Source organism: Geotrypetes seraphini, chromosome 19 (genome assembly GCF_902459505.1).
Source record: "Geotrypetes seraphini chromosome 19, aGeoSer1.1, whole genome shotgun sequence".
Lineage (NCBI taxonomy): Eukaryota > Metazoa > Chordata > Amphibia > Gymnophiona > Dermophiidae > Geotrypetes > Geotrypetes seraphini.
The window spans coordinates 22,883,356-22,909,664 of NC_047102.1; the positions used below are offsets into that span (position 1 = coordinate 22,883,356).

General features: G+C 46.6%; 1 protein-coding gene across 1 annotated transcript in view; it reads right to left on the minus strand.

Annotated features, from left to right (window-relative positions):
- LOC117352352 (receptor-type tyrosine-protein phosphatase beta-like) overlaps positions 1-22,899 on the minus strand; it is a 450,002-nt gene extending 427,103 nt beyond the window's left edge. The window contains exon 1 of the mRNA XM_033928784.1: positions 22,816-22,899. Within this exon, the coding sequence (XP_033784675.1) occupies positions 22,816-22,887 (72 nt within the window). The 5' untranslated portion in view covers positions 22,888-22,899. The remainder of the gene's footprint in view (positions 1-22,815) is intronic.
- Positions 22,900-26,309: the final 3,410 nt, after the last annotated feature.

A 26,309-nucleotide genomic window follows, 5' to 3' on the forward strand; every position in this document is an offset into this window, starting at 1 on the left:
TTTCTCTGGCCGCACAAACACTGCAGCAAGACAGAGGAGGGAGCCAGCAAGATGGTAAACACCCGGGGCAGCAGAGGAAAACACTGCATCGCCCTCAACCAGGGCTACACAAAATACTTCACGGGTCCGCATGTGGCCCTCGGGCCGCAGGTTGGACACCCCTGCATTAGAGTGAAATCTGCTGCCTCTCTATGGCTAGTTTGGAAGCGAGTTTAGTTTTGAGTTTGAGGGGAGAGTGGGACGCAGTGGTTAAAGCTACAGCCTCAGCACCGTCAGGTTGTGGGTTCAAACCCAAGCTGCTCCTTGTGACCCTAGGCAAGTCACTTAATCCCCCCATTGCCCCAGGTACATTAGATAGATTGTGAGCCCGCTGGGACAGACAGGGAAAAATGCTTGAGTACCTGAATAAATTCATGTAAACCATTCTAAGCTCCCCTGGAAGAACAGTATAGAAAATTGAATAAATAAATAAGTCTGGATGGCTGCAAAAGCAGCACACCTTACTTCAAGTATTTAGTGTTTGGTGGGGGTGAAGGAGTCAGCTTTTATGGCAACATACTCAAATACATCATCATAAAGAGAAAGAAGTTCAGCACTTTCACTTTTAAGTCCTCTGTGCTCCAAGTCCAGCACAATGAATCAATTCATGGCCCCCGATTTTCCTTCAGTAGAATTTTCAGCAGGAAACTAATTAACCCATTGGAGCCATAAACTTTCCCAAGCTCTAGAGAGAACATAAGAGTAGCCTTATTGGGTCAGACTAACAGTCCATCAAGCCCAGTAGCCTGTTCTCAAGGTGGCCAATCCAGGTCACTAGTACCTGACCAAAACCCAAGGAGTAGCAACATTCCATTCTACCAATCAAGGGCAACTAGTGGCTTCCCACCTTGCCTTTCTCAATAACTGACTATGGACTTTTCTTTCAGGAAATTGTCACCTTTCTTAAAACCAGCGATGTTATTCACTCTTACCACAACTAAATTGATTAAAAAAGGGGAAAAAAATCTAGGGCCCTTTTACAAAGCCACAGTAATGATGCTGCTGCAGTAAATGCACTGAAGCCCATTCAATTCCTGTGGGTTTAGTGCATTTACTGCAGCAGCATCATTACTGTGGTTTTATATAAGACCAACCTTAGTGTACTGACACTCTGGGGGAAAAAACCCTGACATACACCAGTTCTTATAGTAAAGTCTGGCTTTGAGCACAGTACAAAACAAAGCCAGTACAATGTGAGCAAAGTGAAAGTTTTCCCGGATATTGACCTATGCTGCTAAAAAGTTAATGGAAAAAACAACAAAACCAAAATGCATGCCATGTTACACAGGAAATTAAAACAGAACAAAAAAAAGTGTTAAATGAATCTATTACATATAAACCTGCTAAATATGAGATTAACATCTGGTGTGTTTAGGCTTTCTCATGACTTGCAGAAGTACAAAGGTCAAGATGATTTGGTGAATTAACAGGCCTTTCTTCCTACTCCAGTCCAACAGAACACATTCACTCAGGCCTGGATTTTAACCCACAGATCCAAGAATTTTGGGATTTGAATTGTCAAAAGAACGGCAATAAATTTCAGAATGGTAATGAACAGAAATCTGTAAACTCCTTAATGAAATAGATCAGGGAGTTCTTCTCATAGTTAAGATATTGATAATGTGTTCAGCTCGATGGCTATTACTGCGAAAGGATACAATTTAAATAAAATATGCATCTAGAACAGAGATACTGTATCTAATCTAATCTGAGACTTATGAGCCTAAAAAGGTTAAAGGGACTTACAAGACAATTTAGGGGAATACAGTTCAGTACAGTGCAAGGATGCTAAAGAGCAAATTTTTTAAGCTGCAGCACACTAATCTCGGGCCTGCAGCTGGAGGGCAGCCAGAAATACGCGGACGTTGACATGACATCACGTGCATGTGTGACATCATCACATCGATGTCCACACATGTGCGGATGTCCTCCAGCTGTGGCCTTGAGCCTCCCATTACTGCCAGGGGGGGTGCTGCAGAAGGAAAGGTGAGGAGAGGCACGTCCTGTAAGCAGTCAGCTGGCGCCGGCACTGCTCCTCCTCACGGCACACTTGGAATCAGCCAGGGCACACAGTTTGTGATACACTGCTACAGAGTACATTATAGAACCTTTGAGATTCCATGAAATAGAGATGGACATGCTGTGCAGTTTCAGGAGATAATTTGGTACAGTTCAGAGATACTGCAGGAAGTACCTACTCCAGAACACTACATAACGTACGTTAACCTCCTTAACATCCTTATATAGTAGGAAGGGAGCGAGATGATCAGTGTACAAACAAGCCCCTGTACCAACAGAGAACACTTCAGTAACAAGGTACCATCAAAAACCCTTGCTCCAATGCTTTGTGAAGTGCATGGCACAGTGGTTTCACCACAGCGTCTGGAGATCACTTTTTTTTTTTTTACCATAATTGAAAGCGCGTAGAAGGAAAGGGCAAAGCATCACTGAGCTACATCTGAACTCTGGACCTTATGATGAACTGAAGGCTTTGAAAGGCACATAATGCAGACAGAGGAACAGACTATTAGTCCCAAAAGTGGCTCTGTGCTAGAATTCAAATACCCAGTGGTTCAGTTCTAACACTGATGTTTTTCAGGCCTAAGACAATATGATGTAGTCTCCAGCTCTTTCCAATAGCAGCAATGCGACTACAATGGGCAGTATTGAGCCCTCTAACCCAGGCATCTACATAAAACTCTGTCTCTTTTCTATGTAATATAACCTCACAAAGAATCAATTGATAGACAAATCGCCTTTTCCATAGCCTTACTTTACAGGAAGAGATTTCCTTTACACTGGTAGAGTCCTCCCTCAGTATATAGACTGCTGCAGAAACTGCCTTCCGGCTTCTAGTGAGGACATAACATTAAATGACAGCAATTGTAGTTGATACTTATATCTCTCTATTTTATATAAATAATCATAGAATAAACTGCACTAATTCAATCAATTTATTCATGGTAGAACTCAATTAACTTGTCACTGGGAAGTGGAGATAAAAAAAAACACAACTTAAATTTATACCATTGTGGCAGTACCATCACTCGGCTATGGATCCAAACCATGGGTTGGGCATAAAAATATCAGAAGGATTCAGACTACCTAGTAAAATTCTTGTAGCTGATCATAGGTTGTACCTTGTAGAGGAATTTAGATGCAGAAAATGAAGGTATATACAGTAGATGGGATGGATGGATGGATGGGAAGGGAATGGGACTTAATATACTGCCTTTCTCTGGATACAATCAAAGTGGTTTACATATTATATACAGGTAGTTATTTTGTACCTTGCCCAGAGTCAAAAGCAGCTGCAATAGGAATCAAACCCAGTTCTGCAGGCACAAAGGCCACTGCACTATTAGATTAAGAAAACTATTTTGTTAACAAGAAACCCATAAAGGACAACAGAAGACAACATGCACACAAAAAAGAACACAGAAAATAATTTTCAACATTAGCCTACAAGAAAAGGTTATCTATACCAACAAATATACCTAGAACTTTTGGTTATGGCGGTATAAAAGAATAAAATTATTATTATTATTATTAAATACAGAAGAAATACAAAGAGTCTTAAATGCATTTTCATCAAATACACTTCAAAACAAAAATTTCAAAACTATTTTTAAAAAGTTATTTTCAGATTTGAAGAGGTTAAGAAAAAAATTAAATGCAGTTTAATTAATAAATGCAAATAGAGATGGTAGAATAGAGAAAAAAAGTAGGAGGAGGTGGAACTAAATCTTAAACTGAGTTGCTCATATTTGATGTACGTGTAAACTAGCCACTGTTTAAATTCCTGGGCCTCGGTGGAACAAATGAAAATTTCTACAGCAAATACCAGAATGTTCAATATAAAACATTTCTTATTTCCTGTCTCTACTACTTCATCTTGTAATCTTATTCCTGTATTTTCTTTGTTTCTGGTATGCAGAATTTCTTCAGATTAAGGCAACATATACTCTCCCCTCTGACTGCCAACTAAAGGTAAAATACAGTATATGAAAATACTGTAGACAAGAGGTAAAGGTGAGATTTAATATAGAGAATGACACGGGGAAAAAATCTGTCCCCGTCACCGCCCCGTCACCGGCCCACCATCCTCTGCACCGCCCCGTCACCGCCGTTCCCTTCACCGCCCCGTCACCGTCACCGCCATCCCTTTCACCGCCCCGTCACCGCCACTGCCATCCCATTCACCGCCCCGTCACCGTCCCCGCTGCATCCATATAAGCCTTAGTACTGTAATATTTAGCTTATTCCTTTCTTATAAATCAAAGTTCCTGCTGCTGAACTAGAGAAAGAGATGTTCACCTGGCAGGGCTTTGTTTATAAATTTTTATCAACACAACTAAAGCAAAAAATAAATAGAATTTTTTTTCTACCTTTGTTGTCTGGTTTCTGCTTTCCACATCTTCTCATTCAATTCCTTCCATCCACTGTGTGTCTTCTCTCTGCGTCTTCCATTTGCTGTTACTGTGCCTCTCCCTTCACTCCCCCCCCCAATTGGTCTAGCACCCATCTTCTTCCCTCCGCTCCCCCATAGTCTGGCATCTGTCTTCTTCCCATTCTGTCTTCCACATTTCCCTTCAGGGTCTGTTCCTCTCCACCCTCCTTCAATGTCTGTCCTATTCCTTTCCACCACCACCCTTCCCTCCCTCCTTTACCATCTGTTCCTTTCTACCACCCTTCAGCTCCTCTCGCGTGGCCTATCTATCTACCTTCCTCCCTCTTATTTTCATGGCACGTTACAATGTAATTTGTGCAAGCCACTGGAGCCTGCGAGCTCGGTCCCTGACCCATCCCCACAAACCATCTCGCTTCTGTGCTCCTATTTTCCCCATTTCTAATATCTCCCCTATGTATCTGCCATTGCCCCCCCCCCCCTGTGTCCATATACCATCCCCATGGCATGTCCCCTTTATGTCTCTGTCCCTATGCCCCATGCACATAATTTCCCCTCTTTCTGTGTCCAGATTTCCCCTATCTTCCTCTTCCATACCAGTGTGTCTCTTCTTTTCAACCCCATCTAGCTTTTTTCCCTCTTTCTTCCCCCCCCCCTGCTTCTAGCATCTGGCTCACCTGCCTGTCCTTCCCTTTCTTTCCTGCTGTGGATTTTTCTTCCGTTTTCATCCCCTTGGCCCAGAATCCTTTTCCCTTTCACTCCCTCCTTCCAATTTGAGCCGGGAACACTAGCGATCGCACGGTCCCCGCAGCCACTACCTGCCTGCCCAATCGATCCTAGTGTTTAGCCAGCTCTCTCCCTTCTCCTCACCTTAGTTTATAGGTTTTCTTTTTCGGCGACCCACACGCTATCAGAGAGCCGCGCACGCGCGGCTGCTCAGTGTTCAATCTTCTGCTCTGCTGCAACTTCCTGTTTCCGGTTGCGTCAGAGCAGAAGATTGAACACTGAGCAGCCGCGCGTGCGCGGCTCTCTGATAGCGTGCGGGTCGCCGAAAAAGAAAATCTACAAACTAAGGTGAGGAGAAGGGAGAGAGCTGGCTAAACACTAGAATCGATTGGGCAGGCGGGTGTGAGCTGCGGGGACCGCGCGATCCTTCATGCCTCACTGCGGGGACAAGACCATTCACCGCCCCGCGGGCGGTGAATGGCCTTGTCCCCGTCGCCGCAGCGACTGCTAGTTTTCTTCCCCGTTTTCGGCGGGTGACCCGCGGCTAAAATGCGGTGGCCGCGGGTAAACCGCCACCGTGTCATTCTCTAATTTAATATACTGCCTTTCAGTAATACATTGATGTAAATTATTTAGTCAAGAAAGTCTATTTAGATGGGAAATACGTATCAACAGAAATTATGAAAGGTTGGTCAATGTTGAGACCTCCTTGTATAATTTTCCCAACTATTCTTATTTATATATAGTATCCCAAGGGGAGTGGTCGTGTTGTGGGAAACCAACTCTAACTGAGGGATTACAACCCTGATGAAACCCGAGCAGGGTGAAACATGTCGGTGACAGGATCCCTTAGAATGGACCACCTAAGCTAACCTAAGTATTAGCTTTATATTTATAAAAAGTTTTATCTATGCACTGATGCACTTTTGGAAAATCATCAATATAAAAAATTTAAAAATAGTTGGATTGACCCGGTGAGGAATTAATGTATAAATCCAACCACTATGATATGCATTTGAGTGGCTGGTGGCATTTCTGAGGGTCTGTGAAAAGATACTATATATAAATAAGAATAGTTGGGAAAATTACAAGGTCTCAACATTGACCAACCTTTCATAATTTCAGTAATACATGTCATAAAATGTGACATCTTACAATTAATGATTACAGTGAAGGACCATAAAGATCATGCATTTTTAATCGCCTTATATGTAGTTAAATGACTGGAAGCCCTCAGTTTTCTCTGCCATTGCAAAGAAAAAGCTCTCCAACGTGGAACTCTTCTTTTTGACCTCTCAATAGGACTTGGGGTCACAGAAACATTAATGGGGCTTCTCACCGTGCATGAAAATGCCAAATCAAAAGTGAAGCACACAATAATTCAGTACTAAAGTATAATCCAGTTTGCTATAATAAGCCAATGAATGATCCTAATCCTTGCGAATAAGCAAAAATTTCAGAGTCATGTTAGATGAGAATAATAATTCTTTCAATGCATCTGCAATTAAGTCACACTTATCTGGAATCAATTGTCATCTCGTCTCAAATTCTGGATCCAACAGAACTCAGTTTCAGAGTTTATTAATCCTTCTTTAGGAACCCACTCATGAACGTAAGAGAAGAAACTTCATGTCCCATGCAGTTAGACGGTGGATTGGGAAAGGAATGCCAAACTAAGCTTCCTTCTCTTACATCACATGAGAGTGAATTTCTAAGGAAGGATTAATAAACTCCAAAATGGACCTGGAATTTGAGAGAAGACAGCAATTGATTCCAGATAAGTGCAACTTTATTGTGGATGCATTAAAAGAATCATTAATTATTATACTGCTATGCAATCAGTAGTGGTGGTTGAGAAGTGGGATAAATTTGATGAAATAACAGAGGATCAGATAATCAAGTGGGTTTGAGGATGTACACCTACAAGTGCTTTGGTAGATCCATGTTCATCGGGGGTTATTTGGCAGTTGACAGATAAGGATGCTTCAATGATGACTACTGCTGGATTTTACTAAGCTGCGGTAGAGGTTTCTACTGTGGCCCAGAAACTGTTCCGATGTTTATAGAATTCCTAAGAGCTTTGGAGCAGTTACCTCGCCAGACCGGAGTAGAAGCCTCTACCACAGCTTAATAAAAAGGAGTCCTATATTAGTGAATAAGTTATTAAGAGAAGGAGCCAGAAGCCCAGGCAGCACAGCAGCAAATTCTAACTTCTGAAAAATAAACCACAGGTACTTTTCTTCTCTTCTCTCTCTACTCTTTTAGCTAGCTGCATGCCGGGCACCACTCCCACACACCGAGGGACTATAGGAATGAGAAAAGAGAAATGGAGGCAGCTGGAACCCAGCGGAGCTTCCCAGTATACTGCACTGAGTGTCATATGTATGACTACCTCCCCTCTGGGAGGCAGGCATACATATGCAGTCGATGCCAGGAACTGGATAGCCTGAAGAAGGAGGTCGGGAGACTGCAGGTCATGGTTCAGGAGCTGGAGGGACTTCACTCCGCAGAGGAACCATGCTGGGCAACTGAGGATAACACCAGAGAGAGCCACATCAAGGAGCAAGTTAGAGAGCTCGAGAGATTCATCGAGGAGGCCTGCAGAATGGTGGAGGCACAGGATCACCAGCAATTCAGAAAGTAACCAACAGATGGAGGACAGAATCCACCAGACGCCAGGGGAGAAGGACCTTGCGGAGGAAACGAGCAGGCAGAGGAGGCGGAGACCCACCAGAACCCGGAGGATGGATTAGTGGACCGTATCACTGATACAGACCTGAGACCAAAGAGGAAGCTGAAGAAGGGGAAATCTGCAATCGTAGTGGGAGACTCAATCCTGAGAGAAGTGGACAGGACAGTGGACATAGCAGGAGGGAGAAAAGACCGACTAGTGACATGTCTCCCGGGGGCGAGGACGAAAGACATCACCGACAGAATCGAGAGAATCCTGGAAGGAGCTGAGATGGAGGAGACAGCAGTGATAATCCACGTTGGAACCAACGACGTCAGCAGAAGGAATTACAACAGGACTACACTAACTGAGCAGTTCAAGATCCTGGGGAGGAAACTGAAGCTGAGGACAAGGAAGATAGCCTTCTCAGAGATCCTGCCAGTACCGAGGGCGGATGCAAGGAGGCAGACCGAGCTGCAAGCAATAAACGGTTGGCTGAGGAGATGGTGCGAAGAGGAAGGTTTCCACTTTGTATGGAACTGGACAACTTTTTTGGGAAAAACAAGCTCTACAGGAAGGACAGACTGCACCTGAGCATGGCTGGAACAAGGATGCTGGCACACAACGTCCAGAACAGCATAGACAGCTTTAAACTGAGGAGAAGGGGAAAACAAGGATACTGAGCCGGAAACATGTAAAAGAGGGCTTGAGACTGAGTGGGAATTTTTGGAAAAAGGACCCAAAGATGCAATACAGGGGCCCAAGGAACAAACGAAACTAAAGAGCAGGAAGAAGAGAGAACAGCAGGAGCCAGAGGGACATCCAAAAATGGGGAAGCAGGCTGAGGACGAGATAGACACATCACAGGAGGAGGAGGAGGACGAAACAGACATACCACAGGAGGAGGATGAACGAAACGAGGCTCGGGGACTGGCAGCCCATGAGAGGGTTGGCAGGAGCACCAAACCACGAGGAAAACCAACAGGGAAGGTAAACAACCGGGACTTAAATTGCCTATACACTAATGCAAGGAGCCTAAGAACCAAAATGGGAGAGCTAGAAGTCATAGCCAGTAAGGAGGACCTAGACATAATTGGAGTCACAGAAACATGGTGGTCCAAGGACAACAATTGGGATGTGGTCATACCAGGGTATAAGCTCTATAGGAGAGACAGGACATACAAGAAGGGTGGAGAAATAGCGCTATATATAAAGGACTCCATTCCTTCAACCAGGATGGAAACAACAGTAAGGGCGGACGGCTTGGAATCACTAAGGGTTAAGCTACCAGGAGGAAATGGAGCAGACATGAAATTGGGACTGCCCACCAGGACAATCAGAAGCAAATGACCAGGACCCGGAGGCTGAATTGAGGCAGGTATGCAAAAGTGGAAGTGTGATGGTGATGGGGGATTTCAACTACCCTGGAATAGACTGGAGTATTGGACACTCAAACTGCACGAGGGAAACAAAATTCCTGGAGGCTATGAGGGACTGTTTCATGGAACAACTGGTCACGGAACCAACACGAGGCGATGCCACTCTCGACCTAATCCTCAACGGGCTAGGGGGACCCGCAAAGGAGGTGGTAGTACTAGCGCCATTAGGAAACAGCGATTACAACATGATCCAGTGCAAGCTAGCAATAGGAACATCGAAGGTGAAATGAACCACAACGACAGCACTCAATTTCAGAAAAGGGAATTACGAGGCCATGAGGAAAATGGTGGGAAAGAAACTCAGCAGCAGCTCAGGGAAGATGGAGACCGTAGAAAAAGCCTGGTCCCTACTCAAGGGCACGGTGCACAAAGCACAGAACCTGTACGTCCCAAGGTTTAGGAAAGGGTGCAAAAAGAATCGAACAAAAAACCCGGTATGGATAACAAATGCAGTGAAAAAGGCGATAAGGATAAGAAAACATCGTTCAGAAAATGGAAAAAGGACCAAACCAAGGACAACCAGAAGGAGCACAAAAGACACCAAAAGGAATGTCACCGAGTGATTAGGAAAGCAAAAAGAGAATATGAAGAGAGACTGGTGGGGGAAGCAAGAAACTTCAAACCATTCTTCAGGTACGTGAAGAGGAAGCAACTGGCCAGGGAGGAAGTGGGACCATTGGATGATGGAGACAAGAAGGGAGTGGTAAAGGAGGAAAAAGAGATAGCTGACAGGTTAAACAAGTTCTTCTTGTCAGTCTTCACGAGAGAGGACACATCCAATATTCCAGAACCCGAGGAGATCATAAGTGGGGATCAGGATGAAAAGCTGGTCCAACTAGAGGTAAGCCAAGAGGATGTCCTCCGACAGATAGACATACTGAAGAGCGACAAATCACCAGGTCCGGACGGCATCCACCCAAGGGTACTAAAAGAACTGAGAAACGAAATAGTGGATACACTTCGCCAAATATGTAACCTATCCTTAAAAACTGGGGAGATCCTGGAGGACTGGAAAATAGCAAATGTCACGCCCATCTTTAAGAAGGGATCAAGAGGTGGCCCGGGAAACTACAGGCCGGTGAGCTTGACCTCGGTTCCGGGAAAGATGATGGAAGCACTGGTTAAGGACAGCATCTGCGAACACATAGAAAACAATGGACAGCTGAAGGCGAGCCAGCACGGCTTCTGCAAGGGAAGGTCGTGTCTCACGAACTTACTGTACTTCTTTGAGGGAATAAACAGCCAGATGGATAAAGGGGAATCCACAGACATCATTTACCTTGACTTCCAAAAAGCCGTCGACAAGGTACCCCACGAACGGCTGCTTAAGAAGCTGTGGAACCACAGGGTGCAAGGGGATGTCCACCGATGGATCAAACACTGGCTGGCAGGCAGGAAACAAAGGGTTGGAGTAAAGGGCCATTACTTAGACTGGCAATGGGTCACGAGCGGAGTTCCACAGGGGTCAGTGCTGGGACCGCTCCTGTTCAATATATTTATTAACGACCTGGAGACGGGGACGAAATGTGAGGTTATTAAATTTGCTGATGACACCAAACTCTGCAGCAGAGTTAGAACCACGGAAGACTGTGAAAACCTGCAAAGGGACCTAACGAGACTGGAAGAGTGGGCAAAAAAGTGGCAAATGAGTTTTAACATAGAGAAATGCAAGGTCATGCATGTAGGGAAAAAGAACCCGATGTTCAGCTACAAAATGGGGGGATCATTGCTAGGGGTAAGCAGCCTTGAAAGAGACCTGGAGGTGATGGTGGACACAACATTGAAAGCATCAGCACAGTGTGCGACAGCCTCAAAGAAAGCGAACAGAATGTTGGGTATCATTAAAAAGGGTATCACAACCAGGACGAAGGAAGTCATCATGCCGCTGTATCGTGCAATGGTGCGTCCACATCTGGAGTACTGTGTCCAGTACTGGTCACCGTACATCAAGAAGGACATGGCAGTACTTGAGAGAGTTTAGAGAAGAGCGACTAAACTGATAAAAGGTATGGAAAACTTTTCATATGCTGACAGGTTGGAAATACTGGGGCTATTCTCCCTGGAAAAGCGGAGACTTAGAGGAGACATGATAGAAACCTTCAAAATCCTGAAGGGCATAGAGAAGGTAGACAGGGACAGATTCTTCAGACTGTGGGGAACCACAATTACAAGGGGGCACTTGGAGAAATTGAAAGGGGACAGGTTTAGAACAAACGCTAGGAAGTTCTTTTTTACCCAGAGGGTGGTGGACACATGGAACGCGCTTCCTGAGGTTGTGATAGGCCAGAGCACGCTACAGGGGGTTCAAGGAAGGTTTAGATAGGTTCCTAAAGGATAAGGGGATTGAGGGGTACAGATAGAAGTAAAGGTAGGTTATAGGAATAGTCAGGGACCACTTCACAGATCATAGGCCTGATGGGCCGCCGTGGGAGCGGACCGCTGGGCGCGATGGACCTCTGGTCTGACCCAGTGGAGGCAACTTCTTATGTTCTTATATTCCTAGATGGGTTCCAGACTCTGTCCCTTCTACCTTGCTGCACCATATGCTTGGAACAAGCTGCCAGAATCCCTATGGCGGGCTCAGTCTCTGGCAGTGTTCAAGGTCCAGTTAAAAGCCCACCTCTTCGAGAGTGTTTTCAACTCCTAACTCCTCTCACCTTGGATTCTGCATCCCCAACCCTAAAGCACAGTTACTTACCGTAACAGGTGTTATCCAGGGACAGCAGGCATATATTCTCACATGTGGGTGACGTCATCTACGGAGCCCCAGCGCGGACAGCTTTTCAAGCAAACTTGATTAAAGTTTCAAGTTTGCTACACTGCACCACGCATGTGCATGCCTTCTTGCCCACTAGAGGGCGCATCCCCACCTCGTGGTCCTCAGTTCCATAACCAGCAAAGAAGCCATCCCCGGGGAGGTGGGCGGGTTGTGAGAATATATGCCTGCTGTCCCTGGATAACACCTGTTACGGTAAGTAACTGTGCTTTATCCCAGGACAAGCAGGCATGATATTCTCACATGTGGGTGACCTCCAAGCCAACCAAAAAAGGGCAGGTGGGAGGATGGCAATTTAGGAAAACAGGTTACGCAACACCGACTGGCCAAACCGGCCGTTGCTTCTGGACAAAGTGTCCAGACAGTAGTGGGAGGTGAACATATGAACCGAAGACCAAGTGGCAGCCTTACATATGTCCTCCACAGGAGTAGACCGGAGGAAAGCAACAGAAGCTGCCATAGCCCGGACCTTATGCCCCGTGACTCGACCATGGAGCGTGAGACCAGCCTGAGTGTAGCAAAAAGAAATACAAGCGGCCACCCAGTTGGACAAGGTGCGCTTGGAAACAGGGTGTCCCAACCGATTAGGATCAAAGGACAAAAATAATTGAGGAACCTTCCGAGAAGACTTGGTACGTTGGAGATAAAAAGCCAACGCCCTCTTACAGTCCAGCGTGTGAAGTGCCGCCTCACCAGGATGAGAGTGGGGCTTCGGGAAGAACACCAGAAGAACAATAGACTGATTGAGGTGGAAATCAGACACAACTTTAGGTAGAAATTTAGGATGGGTGCGAAGAACCACCTTGTCATGATGGAATACAGTAAAGGGCGGGTCGGCAACCAAAGCCTGTAGCTCACTAATCCGACGAGCAGACGTGAGCGCAAGTAAAAAGACCACCTTCCAAGTGAGAAACTTAAGAAGAGACTTGTCAATCGGCTCAAAAGGAGGTTTCATCAGTTGAGCCAAGACCACATTAAGATCCCAAACTACAGGAGGAGGTTTCAGAGGAGGATTAATATTAACTAAACCCCTCATGAAACGAACCACCAGAGGATGAAGAGAGAGAGAACGTCCCTCTAAATGCCGATGGAAAGCAGCAATAGCGCTGAGATGTACCCGGATGGAAGTTGTCTTCAGCCCAGACTCGGACAAATGCAACAAATATTCCAGAACCGAGGACACCGGAACCAAACTTGGATCCAGATGGTGCGAGGTACACCAGGATGAAAATCTGGTCCACTTCTGGGAATAACAAAGCCGAGTAGAGGCCTTTCGCGAGGCTTCCAACACCTCCCTGACCGCCGAAGTCAGGGGGAAAGGAACCAAGCCGTCAGATGTAATGACTGAAGATTGGGATGCAACAGCGAACCCCGACTCTGAGACAGCAGAGAGGGAAACACAGGCAGAAGTAGAGGCTCCCTGACACTGAGTTGAAGGAGCAGGGAGAACCAGTGCTGACGAGGCCAACGAGGCGCGATGAGAATCATAGTGGCCCCGGATGACTTGAGGTGAACCAACGTCCTCAAGATCAGAGGAAAAGGAGGAAACGCATAAAGGAATTTCCCTCCCCAGTCGAGAAGGAAGGCATCTGCCTCGAGACGGTCCTGGGAGTAAATTCGTGAACAATAAAGGGGCAGTTTGTGAGTCTCCGGGGAGGCAAACAGATCCACTTGAGGCGTCCCCCAGCGGTCAAAGACCTCGCGCAAAACTCGGGAGTTTAGCGACCACTCGTGCGGCTGGAAAAGATGACTGAGGTTGTCGGCCAGACAATTCTTCTCTCCCTGAATGTAAACCGCCCGCAGGAAGATGTTCTGGGAGGTCGCCCATTCCCAAAGGCGCAAGGCCTCCCGGCACAGGGACCAAGAGCCCGTTCCCCCTTGCTTGTTTACATAATACATTGCCACTTGGTTGTCCGTCCGTACCAGGACCACCTGATTGCGCAGCAGATGACCGAAAGCTCGGGCTGCCAGAAAAATGGCACGAAGCTCCAACACATTGATTTGACAAAGACGGTCCTCTGCCGACCATAGCGCTTGAGTCCGCAGACCGTCGAGGTGAGCCCCCCACGCGTACTCCGAAGAGTCCGTGGTCAGGACCTTGCGATGTGGAGGGACAAGAAAGAGCAAACCCCCGGAAAGATTGGAAGAGTTGGTCCACCAACGGAGCGATCGTCTCAAGGAAGGAGTGACCGTTACAGGAAGGGAGAGCGGGTCTCGATCCTGACGCCACTGGGAGGCCAAGGTCCACTGAGGGAGTCTCAGATGCAATCGGGCAAATGGCGTGACATGAACTGTCGAAGCCATGTGGCCGAGTAGAATCATCAGCCAGTGCGCAGAGACGGAGCGCTGCAGCAGAATCTGACGGGCCAGGCGAAGCAGAGCCTCCAGTCTCGACGAGGGCAGGAATGCACGAAGGCGAACCGTGTCCAGCACGGCCCTGATAAACTGAAGGGATTGAGCCGGGCACAACTGCGATTTGGGAAAATTTACCTCGAACCCCAGACGTTGGAGAAAAAAGATAGTCTGTCGGATCGCTGAGATAACCCCCTCCCGGGATGAAGCCTTGATCAGCCAATCGTCCAGGTAGGGGAAGACCTGCAGCCCCTGGGATCTTAGGGCAGCCGCGTCCACCACCATACACTTCGTAAAGACCCGAGGAGACGAGGCCAGCCCGAAGGGAAGGACTCGATATTGGAGGTGCAACTCCCCCACCTGGAACCGTAAGTACTGGCGGAAGGCGGGATGCACCGGAACATGCGTATATGCTTCCTTCAGGTCCAGGGAGCACATCCAGTCCCCCGAGTCTAGCAGAGGGTACAGGACTGGAAGGAACAACATACGGAACTTCTCCCGGACAAGGAACTTGTTGAGCCTCCGGAGGTCCAGAATGGGGCGTAAGTCCCCTGTCTTCTTCGGGACCAAAAAGTAACGGGAGTAAAAACCCCGTCCCCTTTGGTTCGGGGGCACTTGCTCCACCGCCCGAAGGCCCAACAAGGACCTGGCCTCCGACAGGAGAAGAGGAAGCTGGTCTCGACAACAAAGAGAAGCCCCCGGCGGATGTTCCGGTGGCATGGATAAGAAATTCAGCGAGTAGCCCTCGGAGATGATCCAGAGCACCCAAGCGTCCGACGTGATCTCGGCCCAGGCTGGAAGAAAGGCCTGCAATCGGCCCCCGATAGGAAGGGGGTCCTTTGACAGTGCGGAGGGGGCCTGCCCCCAACCGCGCATCACGTCAAAAAGGGTTTAGACGCTCCTTGCGCCAGAGGCTTTGGTTGGGACGCCCTGCCCAGCTGCTGGGGACGTCGGGGCGGAGGCCTGGAGAAGGCCGGCGTCGACTTCTGCGGGTACCGCCGTGGAGGAGGTCTAAACGGCTTCTGCGGCGGAGCCCGGGGTTTGGGACGGACCAATGAGGCAATAGAGCGCTCGTGTTCAGACAAACGCTTGGTCGCCGCCTCCAAGGATTCATCAAACAGCTCTGAGCCAACACATGGAAGATTGGCCAGACGCTCTTGCAAGTTTGGGTCCATATCCAGGGTACGGAGCCATGCCAGGCGGCGCATGGCCACCGCAAAGGCTGACACACGAGAGGCGAGCTCAAATGCGTCATACACAGCATGGAAGAGGTAGAGACGCAGCTGAGACAAATTGGACATAAAGGCCCCAAAATCCTCTTTATGGGAATCTGGCATTACTCCATGATACCTCGGCAACGACTTCACCATCTGTCTCAAATAAGACGAGAAGGTGAATGCGTAATTCAGGACCCTGGTCGCCATCAAAGAGTTGGAATAGAGGCGACGACCAAACTTGTCCAAGGTCCGTCCCTCCCGTCCGGGGGGAACCGCCGCCGAGACTCTGGAAGGCTGCGACTTCTTCAATGCTGACTCCACCAGTAGGGACTGGTGGGACAGCTGTGCCTTATCAAAGCCCTTGCACGGAACAGTGCGATATTTGGACTCCATCTTAGAAGGCACCGCTGTGACTGTAAGAGGGGAGTCAAGGTTCCTCAAAAAGGTCTGGTTAAGAACCTTATTAAGAGGGAGCCGAGGCGTCTCTCGGGGAGGGGAGGGTAAATCCTGCTCCTCCAAAAACTCCTTGGTGTACTTTGATCCTGCTCCCAGATCAAGGTCCAAAGCCCTTCCCATATCAAGAATGAATCTAGAGAAAGAGGAGGGCTTCGAAGGCGGAGAGGGAGATCGAGACGAGCGCCTCGCCAAGAAGGAAGGAGAAGCCTCGCGTGAGTAACGAGGTTCCTTCCCCGTGCCAGACCCCGAACCCCAAGAAGCCGCACCGAGCGATCTGGACGGGGGTCGGGGACCGCCCATGCCCCGAGGAACCCCTTCAGGAAGTCCCCGGGGTATGGGGCACCGAGGCACGCCCCTTTCGTCTTGGCGAAGAGTCCCTCGAGCACTCAACCTCAGACGAACGGAAAAGCCATGGGTTATCGAGGCGCAGTTCGGAGACCGGCAGGGTCTCCGCCCCGGTCGGCGAGGAGCGACCGCATCGTCGAGGAGAGGCCCGTTGGCGTTTGGGCTTCCTCGACCGACGCTTCGCCCGAGGCCGACCCGAGGGCGAGGAACCCCGGGAGGACCTCGACGAGGACGAAGAGGAAGAGATCCTCCGAACTCGCCGCACCTTGTCCCAAGGCCGCACACTCCGCTCAGGCTGATCAACCGAGGTCGAGGGCAAGGTCGGGGCCGAGGCCGAGGCCGAAACCCCCCCCGGGCCCAAGGTCGAGGGCACCGAGACCGAGGTCACCGACGCCGGGGCAGCCGAGGCCGAAGCCTGCTGAAGGTGCGTGAGGGCCCCGGACAGCTCCGAGGCAATGAGAGCCCGGAGCAAGTCCTGGAAGACGGGAACCCCCATCATAGTCGGCAGATCCGGGGCCGTCGGGTGCTCCCTCGAAGGTGACCTCGGTACCGAGTATTTCCGCGGGGCATCCAACTTCGGCGCTCGGGGCGGGGCCGAGGACGACCCACCCGCCCCCGCCGAGGAACTCGAGGATGGCTTCTTCGAGGCTGAAACTGAAGAAGGAAGTGAGGACTTACCCTTCGCCAACTTCGGGGTCGAAGACACCGGCTTCGACGCCGCGGGCTCCCGGGGCGAGGACGAAGGAGTCGAGGCCGAGGTCAAGGCCGGGGCCGAAGCCGACGTCGAGGCCTTCCCCGCCGCGGGGTCAACTGCAAAGAGCTCCGCCATACGAGCCTGACGGCGGCGGAGAGCTCTCCGCTGAAAAGTGGAGCACCGGGAACAGGTGTCGGTGGGGTGCTCAGGGCCCAGACAACGCAAGCACCACCGGTGAGGATCGGTAATCGAAAGGAGCCGATCGCACCGGGTGCACTTTTTAAAGCCCGTCACAGGACGGGACATGGGCCCAAAAACCGGCCGGGAACAAGCGAGGTCCCGCGGCCGCGGCTACCGGGAGCCCCCAGAGCCGAACGGAAAAGTTTGGTTTTTTTTTTGTTTTTTTTTGACGAAAACTGAAAGAAATAAAAAGAACAACAAGGAAAAACACAGCGACCGAGTCGAAAAAAGGACACAGCCGCGGTGACAGAAGGCAAAACTAAGAGCACAATTTCCACAGGGCTTCTGGCTCCGCGGAAGAGAATGAACTGAGGACCACGAGGTGGGGATGCGCCCTCTAGTGGGCAAGAAGGCATGCACATGCGTGGTGCAGTGTAGCAAACTTGAAACTTTAATCAAGTTTGCTTGAAAAGCTGTCCGCGCTGGGGCTCCTTAGATGACGTCACCCACATGTGAGAATATCATGCCTGCTTGTCCTGGGATAAATGTCATGTTTGTGTGTCCAAGTTAGATTGTAAGCTCTTCTGAGCAGGGACAGTCTATAAATGCCAAAATGTACAGCGCTGCGTACACCTTTCAGCGCAATATAAGTGATGATTAGTAGTGCTATGGGTGTAAACAGTTTATAGTTAGGCATATTTTAAATAAAGAGGGTACAGACTCTAAGCAGCTAATTATTGCCCCATTTCTACTGGTTCCTTTTATAGAAAAAGTTATGGAAAAAATTGCATTGCCAGTTTTCTTTGTTCATTGAGCAGATGGGTTGTTTGAATCCAATTTGGATTCAGACAGGCATATAGTGTTGAATTATTGTTGGTCTCTGTACGGGATGTTTTGAGGTAGGTATCAAAATGTAACTTATTATATGGTTTCTTTAGATGTGTCTGAAGCGTTTGATTCTGTAAAGGGAGTTGTTGCCAATTAAAGGGCTTATCATGAAAAGGAAAATCCAATCATTCAAATCATTTCAAGTAAATATTTTTAAATTAAGGGGCCCTTTTTACTAAGCTGTGGTAAAAGGTGGCCTTAGTGTGCCCTTTCAAAAGTCTTTCCCATATGTTAAGGCTATTTGTACCATAGCCCTAAAATGGCTGATTTTTATATTTTTGGGGCTTAATGGTTGTGCGCTAATGTTGCCATTACAGCATGGCTATCTTTAGAAATTACTGAATGTGCACTTAACTGTCACTCATTTTGTAGGTGGTAAGGCCCTGATTCCATAAACAGCAAGTAACCGCTAGGCGCCATTGTGCGGAACTGTCAATCATCCGCATTTGATCTTTTACCACAGCAGCTGGTGATAAATAAACCTAACGCAGATTGGTAAAAGGGGGGGGGGCCTTAATCCTCAATTTCCAGGAGAGACTAGCTTTTTCAGCACTGCTGCTCTAATTTGAAAATTTTCCTGTTTCCCATCAGGCAGCATAATAAAATGTCATAATAAATGTCAATCTCAAGTCCCACTATTTTTACAAAGTAGCATTTAGAAAAATTACACATGCAATTTTTCTACTAGGCTCATTTGCATATCAGTCCCAACCTATGGAAAATGTACAAGTTATCTGACTGAGCAATCTGAAATAAATTTTTTTTAAGTGTAGCTCTTGTTGAATACCAGGTCTGAAATAAGCTTGGAGGTGGGATTTGTTCAAACCTCCCCCCCCCCCCCCAACAAAAAAAAATCTTTTAAAAAATCTTTTACTGAATTTTTAAAATACAGAAATGTACAGATAAATATAACAGAAATACAATACTACAACAGAATAAGCGGCGTACTCGCAAAGCATAATAGGGTTCATTAACGTTATCATTGAAGTCCTTACACAACTCATCTAGAGGGGCCCACGTTCTAGTAAAATTAGCAATATTTTGCTTAATCATTATTATTTCTTCATATTTCCTAATAACACAGAGATGGTTCCACCATTCAAAGAATGTGGAGCCAGAAAACTTCATTTCATCTCATATCATTGAAATAAAAAGTTATCAAGCAAAGTGTGGAATAATTTGTAAGTTTCATGGCTCCACATCATTCTCTTCATGGTCGAGCTGAGAACTTTTCAGTGGCCCCTCGTAACGTAGGCTAATTCCCTTAGAGCCAAACTCTATATACCGTATGGTGCCAAGAAAAATCAGCACCAACTAGAACAGCATTTAGCACGATTCTATAAAAGGTACACACACCTTATAGAATCGAGCTAAACGCCAGTGAATGGCATTACTTTAAGGCGCAACCATTTAAGCCAAGGAAACCAGGCTTAAATACATGCACCTAACTTGTGCAAGCATAAATTTTAGGAACGCGTACAATCTGCCATGCCCCTCAGCTGGCCATGCCCTCTTTTCAGATTCATGCACAAGAACTGGTCTGCAGCACTTTACACAATAGGCCAACCAAGTTGTGCGCATAACTTAATTAGTGTCAATTATGAGGCAAGTGCCAATTATCAGCACCAATTAGCCTGTCAAACAATTAAGCTGTGCGTGCAAATCGGCTGTGCACACCGATTTGCACGTACAGCTTAAGGAGACATATATACAATTTGGGAGTTAGCGTGTGCTTAGCATGCCCTTACACAGCTTTTTTACTGTGCACGAAGTACATTTTTACTGCAGCCATAAAATAGCCAATTTTCTTTTTTTTTAATTATGCTGCCATTAGCACACAGCCATTTAAAAAAATTACCTCATGAGCACTTACTGCCACCCGTTTTGTAGGCCGTAAGATCCAAATTCTATAAACGGCACCAATAATTAGGTGCCATTAGGCACCCTAATGGAACTGTTTTTAATTGACTTTAAACAACAATTTATTGCATCATTTAAAAGCAATTCAAATCTCATGCAAAATAAAGACAGAGCCTCCATAAATGGTGCCAGAATTGTGACTATAGAGGCGCCTACTGATTAATGCCAGAAGTACCCTTAGGCGTAGGTAGGTGCCTCCGTAGTTGCAATTCTCATCACAGATAGGTGCCAGAAATGTAGGCCTTGAAAACCCTGACCCAGCCCCTATTTGCGACATAGTCGCAATTCTATAAACGGCACCATCGCGTGATTGACATGTAATCGGCGCCACTTTTGTGGGCGGCTGCTGATTATGGTGCCGTTTATGGAATTTGGGCCTAAGGGCTCATGCAGTATTACTTTGCTAACCAGTTAGCACACGCTAATGTGGATGCTCTGGTGCAGGAACATCTACTCTCTGCACTCTGACAAGCCCCCTCCAATAATATAAATATTTTTTAACACACAGATTAATGTGTGCTAATTGGACATCTGAGGGTGTCCTGTGATATGACATTTTAAGCTGCATTAATGGTGCGTTAGCACCTAGCAAAGTTTAATAAAAGGGCCTCTAACCCTCTCTTTTACAAAAGCCGGCAATGCAGGCCGGCGCGGTAAATGCTCCGATGCCTATATGAACTTAAAAACTTAATGGGCATCAGAGCATTTTCTATGTGGTACTCAGCTGCACAGCTTTGAAAAAAAAAAAAGGGGGTTAAGATTGTTGTCTTGCTTTCCAAATTGGGGAGAGGATAAATTTAGATAGCGAAAGGCTGATTGAAAAGGTCGTCATAATCCTAACGTGCCAAAACTATGGTACTGTGAATTCTGAGAAAGAAAGAATAAATGTTTTATTAAGGTTATTTACTCCATGATGAGAGTCTCTGTTTTAGGTACAATGGCTCCCCAGAGCCAAGTGAACCCATAAGAGAGCCACTATAAGAACATACCTGGCCAGCAGGGTCAAGTGGAGATTAAAAGATCGTTATATGCCAAGTACTGAAACACAAGAGTCACGTTGCTTCACTTCAACAGTACAACTGTTAATTTCATGGCATCATTTGGCATTTGACCAACCTGAACAATTGACAGGATTTCATCTGCATATATACATCTAAAGAAAACCACTGAAGAGTAAAAGATGACAGAGGAGACCCCCTGTGAAGCTCCACACTCCAAAAGAGGGCAACTGGGAGCCCATTTCACTCTGAACTGTCTATCATAAAAGAGGTTATTTACATTTCAGGAAACAAAACTTTTCTTTTTATAAAATTTATAGATCATTAGATAATTCCCATTGCACTCATGATGTTTATTCATTGTTTTTAATCTGTTGTAAACTGCATAGAACCCCAAGGTTATGGAGTCTAGAAATTGATTTTATGTTTAACCAACTTGGAGCTCCTTTATTTCATATCTGTACATCTACTAATCTACGTCAAAAGCTCTAACGTCAAACTAATAACAGAATTGTTTTTACCAAATAATTCATAAAAACATTACTGAAGCCAGCAAAAATTCCACCCACCTCATTCCCACTCCCACCCGGAAACCTACCTCAAAGTCCTTAGCATCTGTATTTTCTAAAGATTCTTCCACTACTTCCTTTGCTATAATCTTTGTATAATCTCTATTAGGCTACAGCACCATCTTCCATTCTGACCCTGAATATTCCCCTTATATTTATGATCCACCCCTCCTTGTATTTCTCTCAACTCATTTAAACCCCATTCCCAGATGACTTAAGAATGGAACCCAAGTCCTCTACAGGATAAAATAAGTTTTCAATAAAGATTATTTCTTTCTACAGATATACAGCATTGTAATACTAAGTACCCCATAGAACATTCAGCTTGAAGATGACATGCTCTTCTAAAACTGTTTTAAAACAGACCATATAATTAGAAAGCAATATCAAATGACATACACCATGTAATGAGCAACCAGGGATGTTCTTGTTAAATGGTCAAGGAGGGGGGCAATCCCTCCTTGACCATTTAACAGTCAAAACAGTGCTATTCCTTAAACCTAGAGTAATATGCACAATGTTGATCAATCAGATCGTTTTGATCAACAGGTGTGGGATGAATAAAGGAAGGCTTACCTCTTTTATAATAATAAAGCACCTTACTGCTGCAATATGTATAAATAGACATAACCTAGTTAATTTTCCCCTCCACTGCATTTATGTCAGTAAAATCCATTTATTTAGCTGGACACCACATTAGCATGCATCACTTAGCCCAGGGGTGTCCAATGTCGGTCCTCGAGGGCCGCAATCCAGTCGGGTTTTCAGGATTTCCCCAATGAATATGCATTGAAAGCAGTGCATGCAAATAGATCTCATGCAGATTCATTGGGGAAATCCTGAAAACCCGACTGGACTGCGGCCCTCGAGGACTGACATTGGACAGCCCTTCACAACATCTCACGATTGCCCACCGAATAAAAAGCTAGTTTGTTGCTTAAGTAAACGTGTGGAAAGTTATACGAGTATGCAATGGAAGAATAAAGCAAAGCCACAGAAAGAAAGCTGGGAGAGTTTTACTTTCCCTGGGTAGAATATTGGTTCGTTTTGAATGAAAAAGGAACAAGGTGGGTGTGGTAGGTTCTAGGATGCTTGATAACAGGTGCACATCAAGAAATGACCCCTCGCCCGACTCACCTTCCACACAAAGAACCCGAGCAGCCAGAGAGAGACCGCCAGCCGCCCCGTCCTCATTCCGGTTCGTTCCATCCCTGGCCAGGGGACCTCCTTCCCCCCTCCCCCCCCCGCCGCGAGCACTCAGCGCCGCATCGCAGTTTTCTTCCTCCCGCCTGTTTCCTCAGCCGCCCGCGCGCCCACAGTTCGACGTCGGCCGTAGCTCACTCGCGCGCGCTAGAGCAACTCCGCAGCCCTCGCCTCTACAGAGCCTGGCTTTGGAAAGCGGGAGCTGAAGAGGAGCATGCAACGGGGTGGAGCGAGACTGCGTCCGACGTCACGGCTTGCATTTTCGGTGCGGGGGTGGGGGGGGGACACTTCGAGGAAGTCGTTGACTTGCGCGGTCCCTTCTCTAAAACACATCCTTCACTTAGGTATCAGGCTGATTCCACCCGCATGCCGGATAGGTTTCGGTTGCTGCACACAGGTTTCGGGTTTTTTTCTATCTTAAAACAAAGAAAGACAAATCGTGCATTCAGGACCTTTAGGAAGTTGGTGGCTGAAAACTGGTGCAGCCCGCCCACATTCTTTCACATTTCATTTAGCATACATGCACAGCACAGGGGTCACATTCTTGAAAAAGGCGATCAGAGAACAGGACTAAAGGCTTTTTAACAGCTCACATGACCATGTCAGTATTCAAATCCAGACTCAAAGCCCACTTCTTTGAAGCTGTTTTTGAACTCCAAACTCCAACGCACCTGTTAAGCGCCAACGTAATTCCCCCACCTGAGGTCCTGGACAAGGATGCCAGATGGCAAAAATTTTTTCCCGCCAAACTCAAGCTAAAAAGTAGCCCAAACAATTGCGGCTGGAAATCCCTCTAATTTACCAAACAAATGCAAAACATTTATTTATACACTGCACATATCCCAAACAGAACATAATGGTGTACAAAAGACCAAAACCCAAATACAAAACAATCAGGAAAAACACAATAAAAACAAGTACTTAATGTAAAAGTCTTTCCCAAAATTAAAAGATCTTCAAACTTATGGACATAACGGGCCGGATTCTGTATAGGTCTTATATGGTCTGTATAGGACGTCCATTCTCAGAAGCCGCCTAAACAGCTTTTGAGAATCACACTCGGGTGTCCTATAAAGCAGTGTTTCTCAACTTCAAGCCAAGTGCCCCCTAAGCCTAACAAATACCAATCAAATACCCCTGGCCAAGCTCAGCCCCCTACCCCCATAAAAATAGTACTAATTGTAACGCAATTTCTTCCATCCATTTTTCATATACACACAATATAATCTTATTAATACATAATAGTAACCACAAAATTAAAAAAACCACAACGTATACTGTATGAAGAGAAAATGTTAATTATTTATATTCGGGAGGTTTTCAAAGAGGTCAAGGCAGATTACAGTGGTACCTCGGTTTACGAGTGTTTTGCAAAACGAGCAAAACATTCCCAAAATCAGCGCCTTGGAAACTGAGCTTGCCTCGATTTGCAAGCGGCGCCCCCCGCGATCCGGCAGCCTCCCCTCCATGATCCAGCACCCCCCCCCCCCCCCGGCTCGCGTCACACCCCCCCCCCCCCCCCGCCGTGATCTGAAATCCCTCAGACCCACCCGAACACGCTTCTTACCCCCATCTGGCCACCGGCACCGGCATGTCCTGTGCATTGGTGCCAGTGCCTGAAGATCTGCGCCTCTTCTTTGCTGGGCCTTGAGCATCTGCGTATGCTCAAGGCCTGCGAGTTCAAGCTCTCTCAGATGCGCAAGGCCCAGCAAAGAAGAGGACGCAGATCTTCGGGCACCGGCACCAACGCATAGGACATGCTGTTGCCGGTGGCCAGATGGGGGTAAGAAGCGTGTTCAGATGAGTCTGGGGGATTTCAGATATCATATACTTGGATCATATAAGAACCTAAGAGCTGCCACACTGGGACAGAACAAAAGGTCCATCAAGCCCAGTATCCTGTTTCAAACAGAAGCCAACCCAGGTCCCAAGTACCAAGCTAAATCCCAAGTAGTAAAACAGATTTTATGCTGCTTATCCTAGGAATAAGAAGTGGATTTCCCCAAGCAATCTCAATAATGGCCTATGGATTCTCTTTTAGGAAATTAACCAAACCTTTTTTAAACCCCGCTAAGCCAACTGATTTCCCTGCATTCTCTGGCAATGAATTCCAGAGTTTAATTACACGTTGTATGAAGAAATATTTTCCCCTGTTTGTTTTAAATCTACTACTTAGTAACTTCTTTGCAGGTCCTCTAGTTCTAGTATTTTTGGAAAGAGTGAACAAGCGATTCACATGTGTCTAGATTCTATAAATAGCGCCTAAAGACATCCGTTAGGTGCCGTTTATAGAATCGTACCTAGCGTCACCTAAGCATTCTTAGGTACCAGTAGGAATTGAATCCTTAGGTGCACTGTCATTTAGGCCAGGGTTCTCTTGGCCTGAGTGTATCTAACACATTCCACACCAAACTCTGCCTGTAATCCACAACTAATCATGCCTGCTTGCTAGTAAACACCTCGGTATAGCCCCCTACCTCAAAGCAGTAGGCACCTACTGAATTAAGCACCTATAAGCAAATTAATTTTTTTAATTGTTTTTAAATGGTGCTTTCAACTATCAGCACTGATTAAGCCAATTAAAAAATTAAGTTAGGCACCTGGATCTGCTAGGCATGCCAGTCAAGGCGCCTAACATCCGGTGCCATTTATAGAACCTGGGTCTTTGTTTGGAATGACATTTATGGAATACTAGCTTAGTGCACATTTTGAGCCTGATTCTTGAAAACACATGTCTCAATGGCAGGCAGAGGAAGGTGTCCTACCGCTGTTGGGCAGCCATCGAGATGCACATTCTAGAAAATGGAAGAAAAAATAGCAGACATGGTAAAATGGGGAGACTAGACATTTTTAGATATAACAGTGATAGGAAAAAGTGGCATTGTAAGACTCAAAAGTGAAGGGAAGAAATATGTAGAAGCCAATAAAGAAAAGGCTGAATTGTTTAACAAATATTTTTGTTCTGTGTTCAAGGCTGAAGCACCAGAAGCGGGACCTCAGAAGACAAACGCAAATAGGGATGGAGGAGTGGTAGACCCTGTTCGATTTTCAGAGGGTTGTGTTGTGAGGAACTAGCTAAATTAAAGGTACACAAAGCATTGGGGCCGGATGGTATACATCCGAGGGTGCTGAAGAAACCTAGGGAAGTTCTGGTGGTACCGGAGGACTGGAGAAGGGTGGATGTGGTCCCTCTAAACAAAAGTAAGTCTACTGATCTTGACCACAGACTACAAAATCTTCAAAAAAAAACCCTACTGTTCAAAAAATATATAAAACCAAACTAACACAACTAGATCTACCTCAAGCAACACCATGGATTCACTAGAGGTAGGTTTTGTCAGGCAAATCTGATCAATTTCTTTGACTGGGTGACCAGAGAATTGTATAGAGGGAGTGCGCTAGATGTGGTATATTTAGATTCTAGCAAA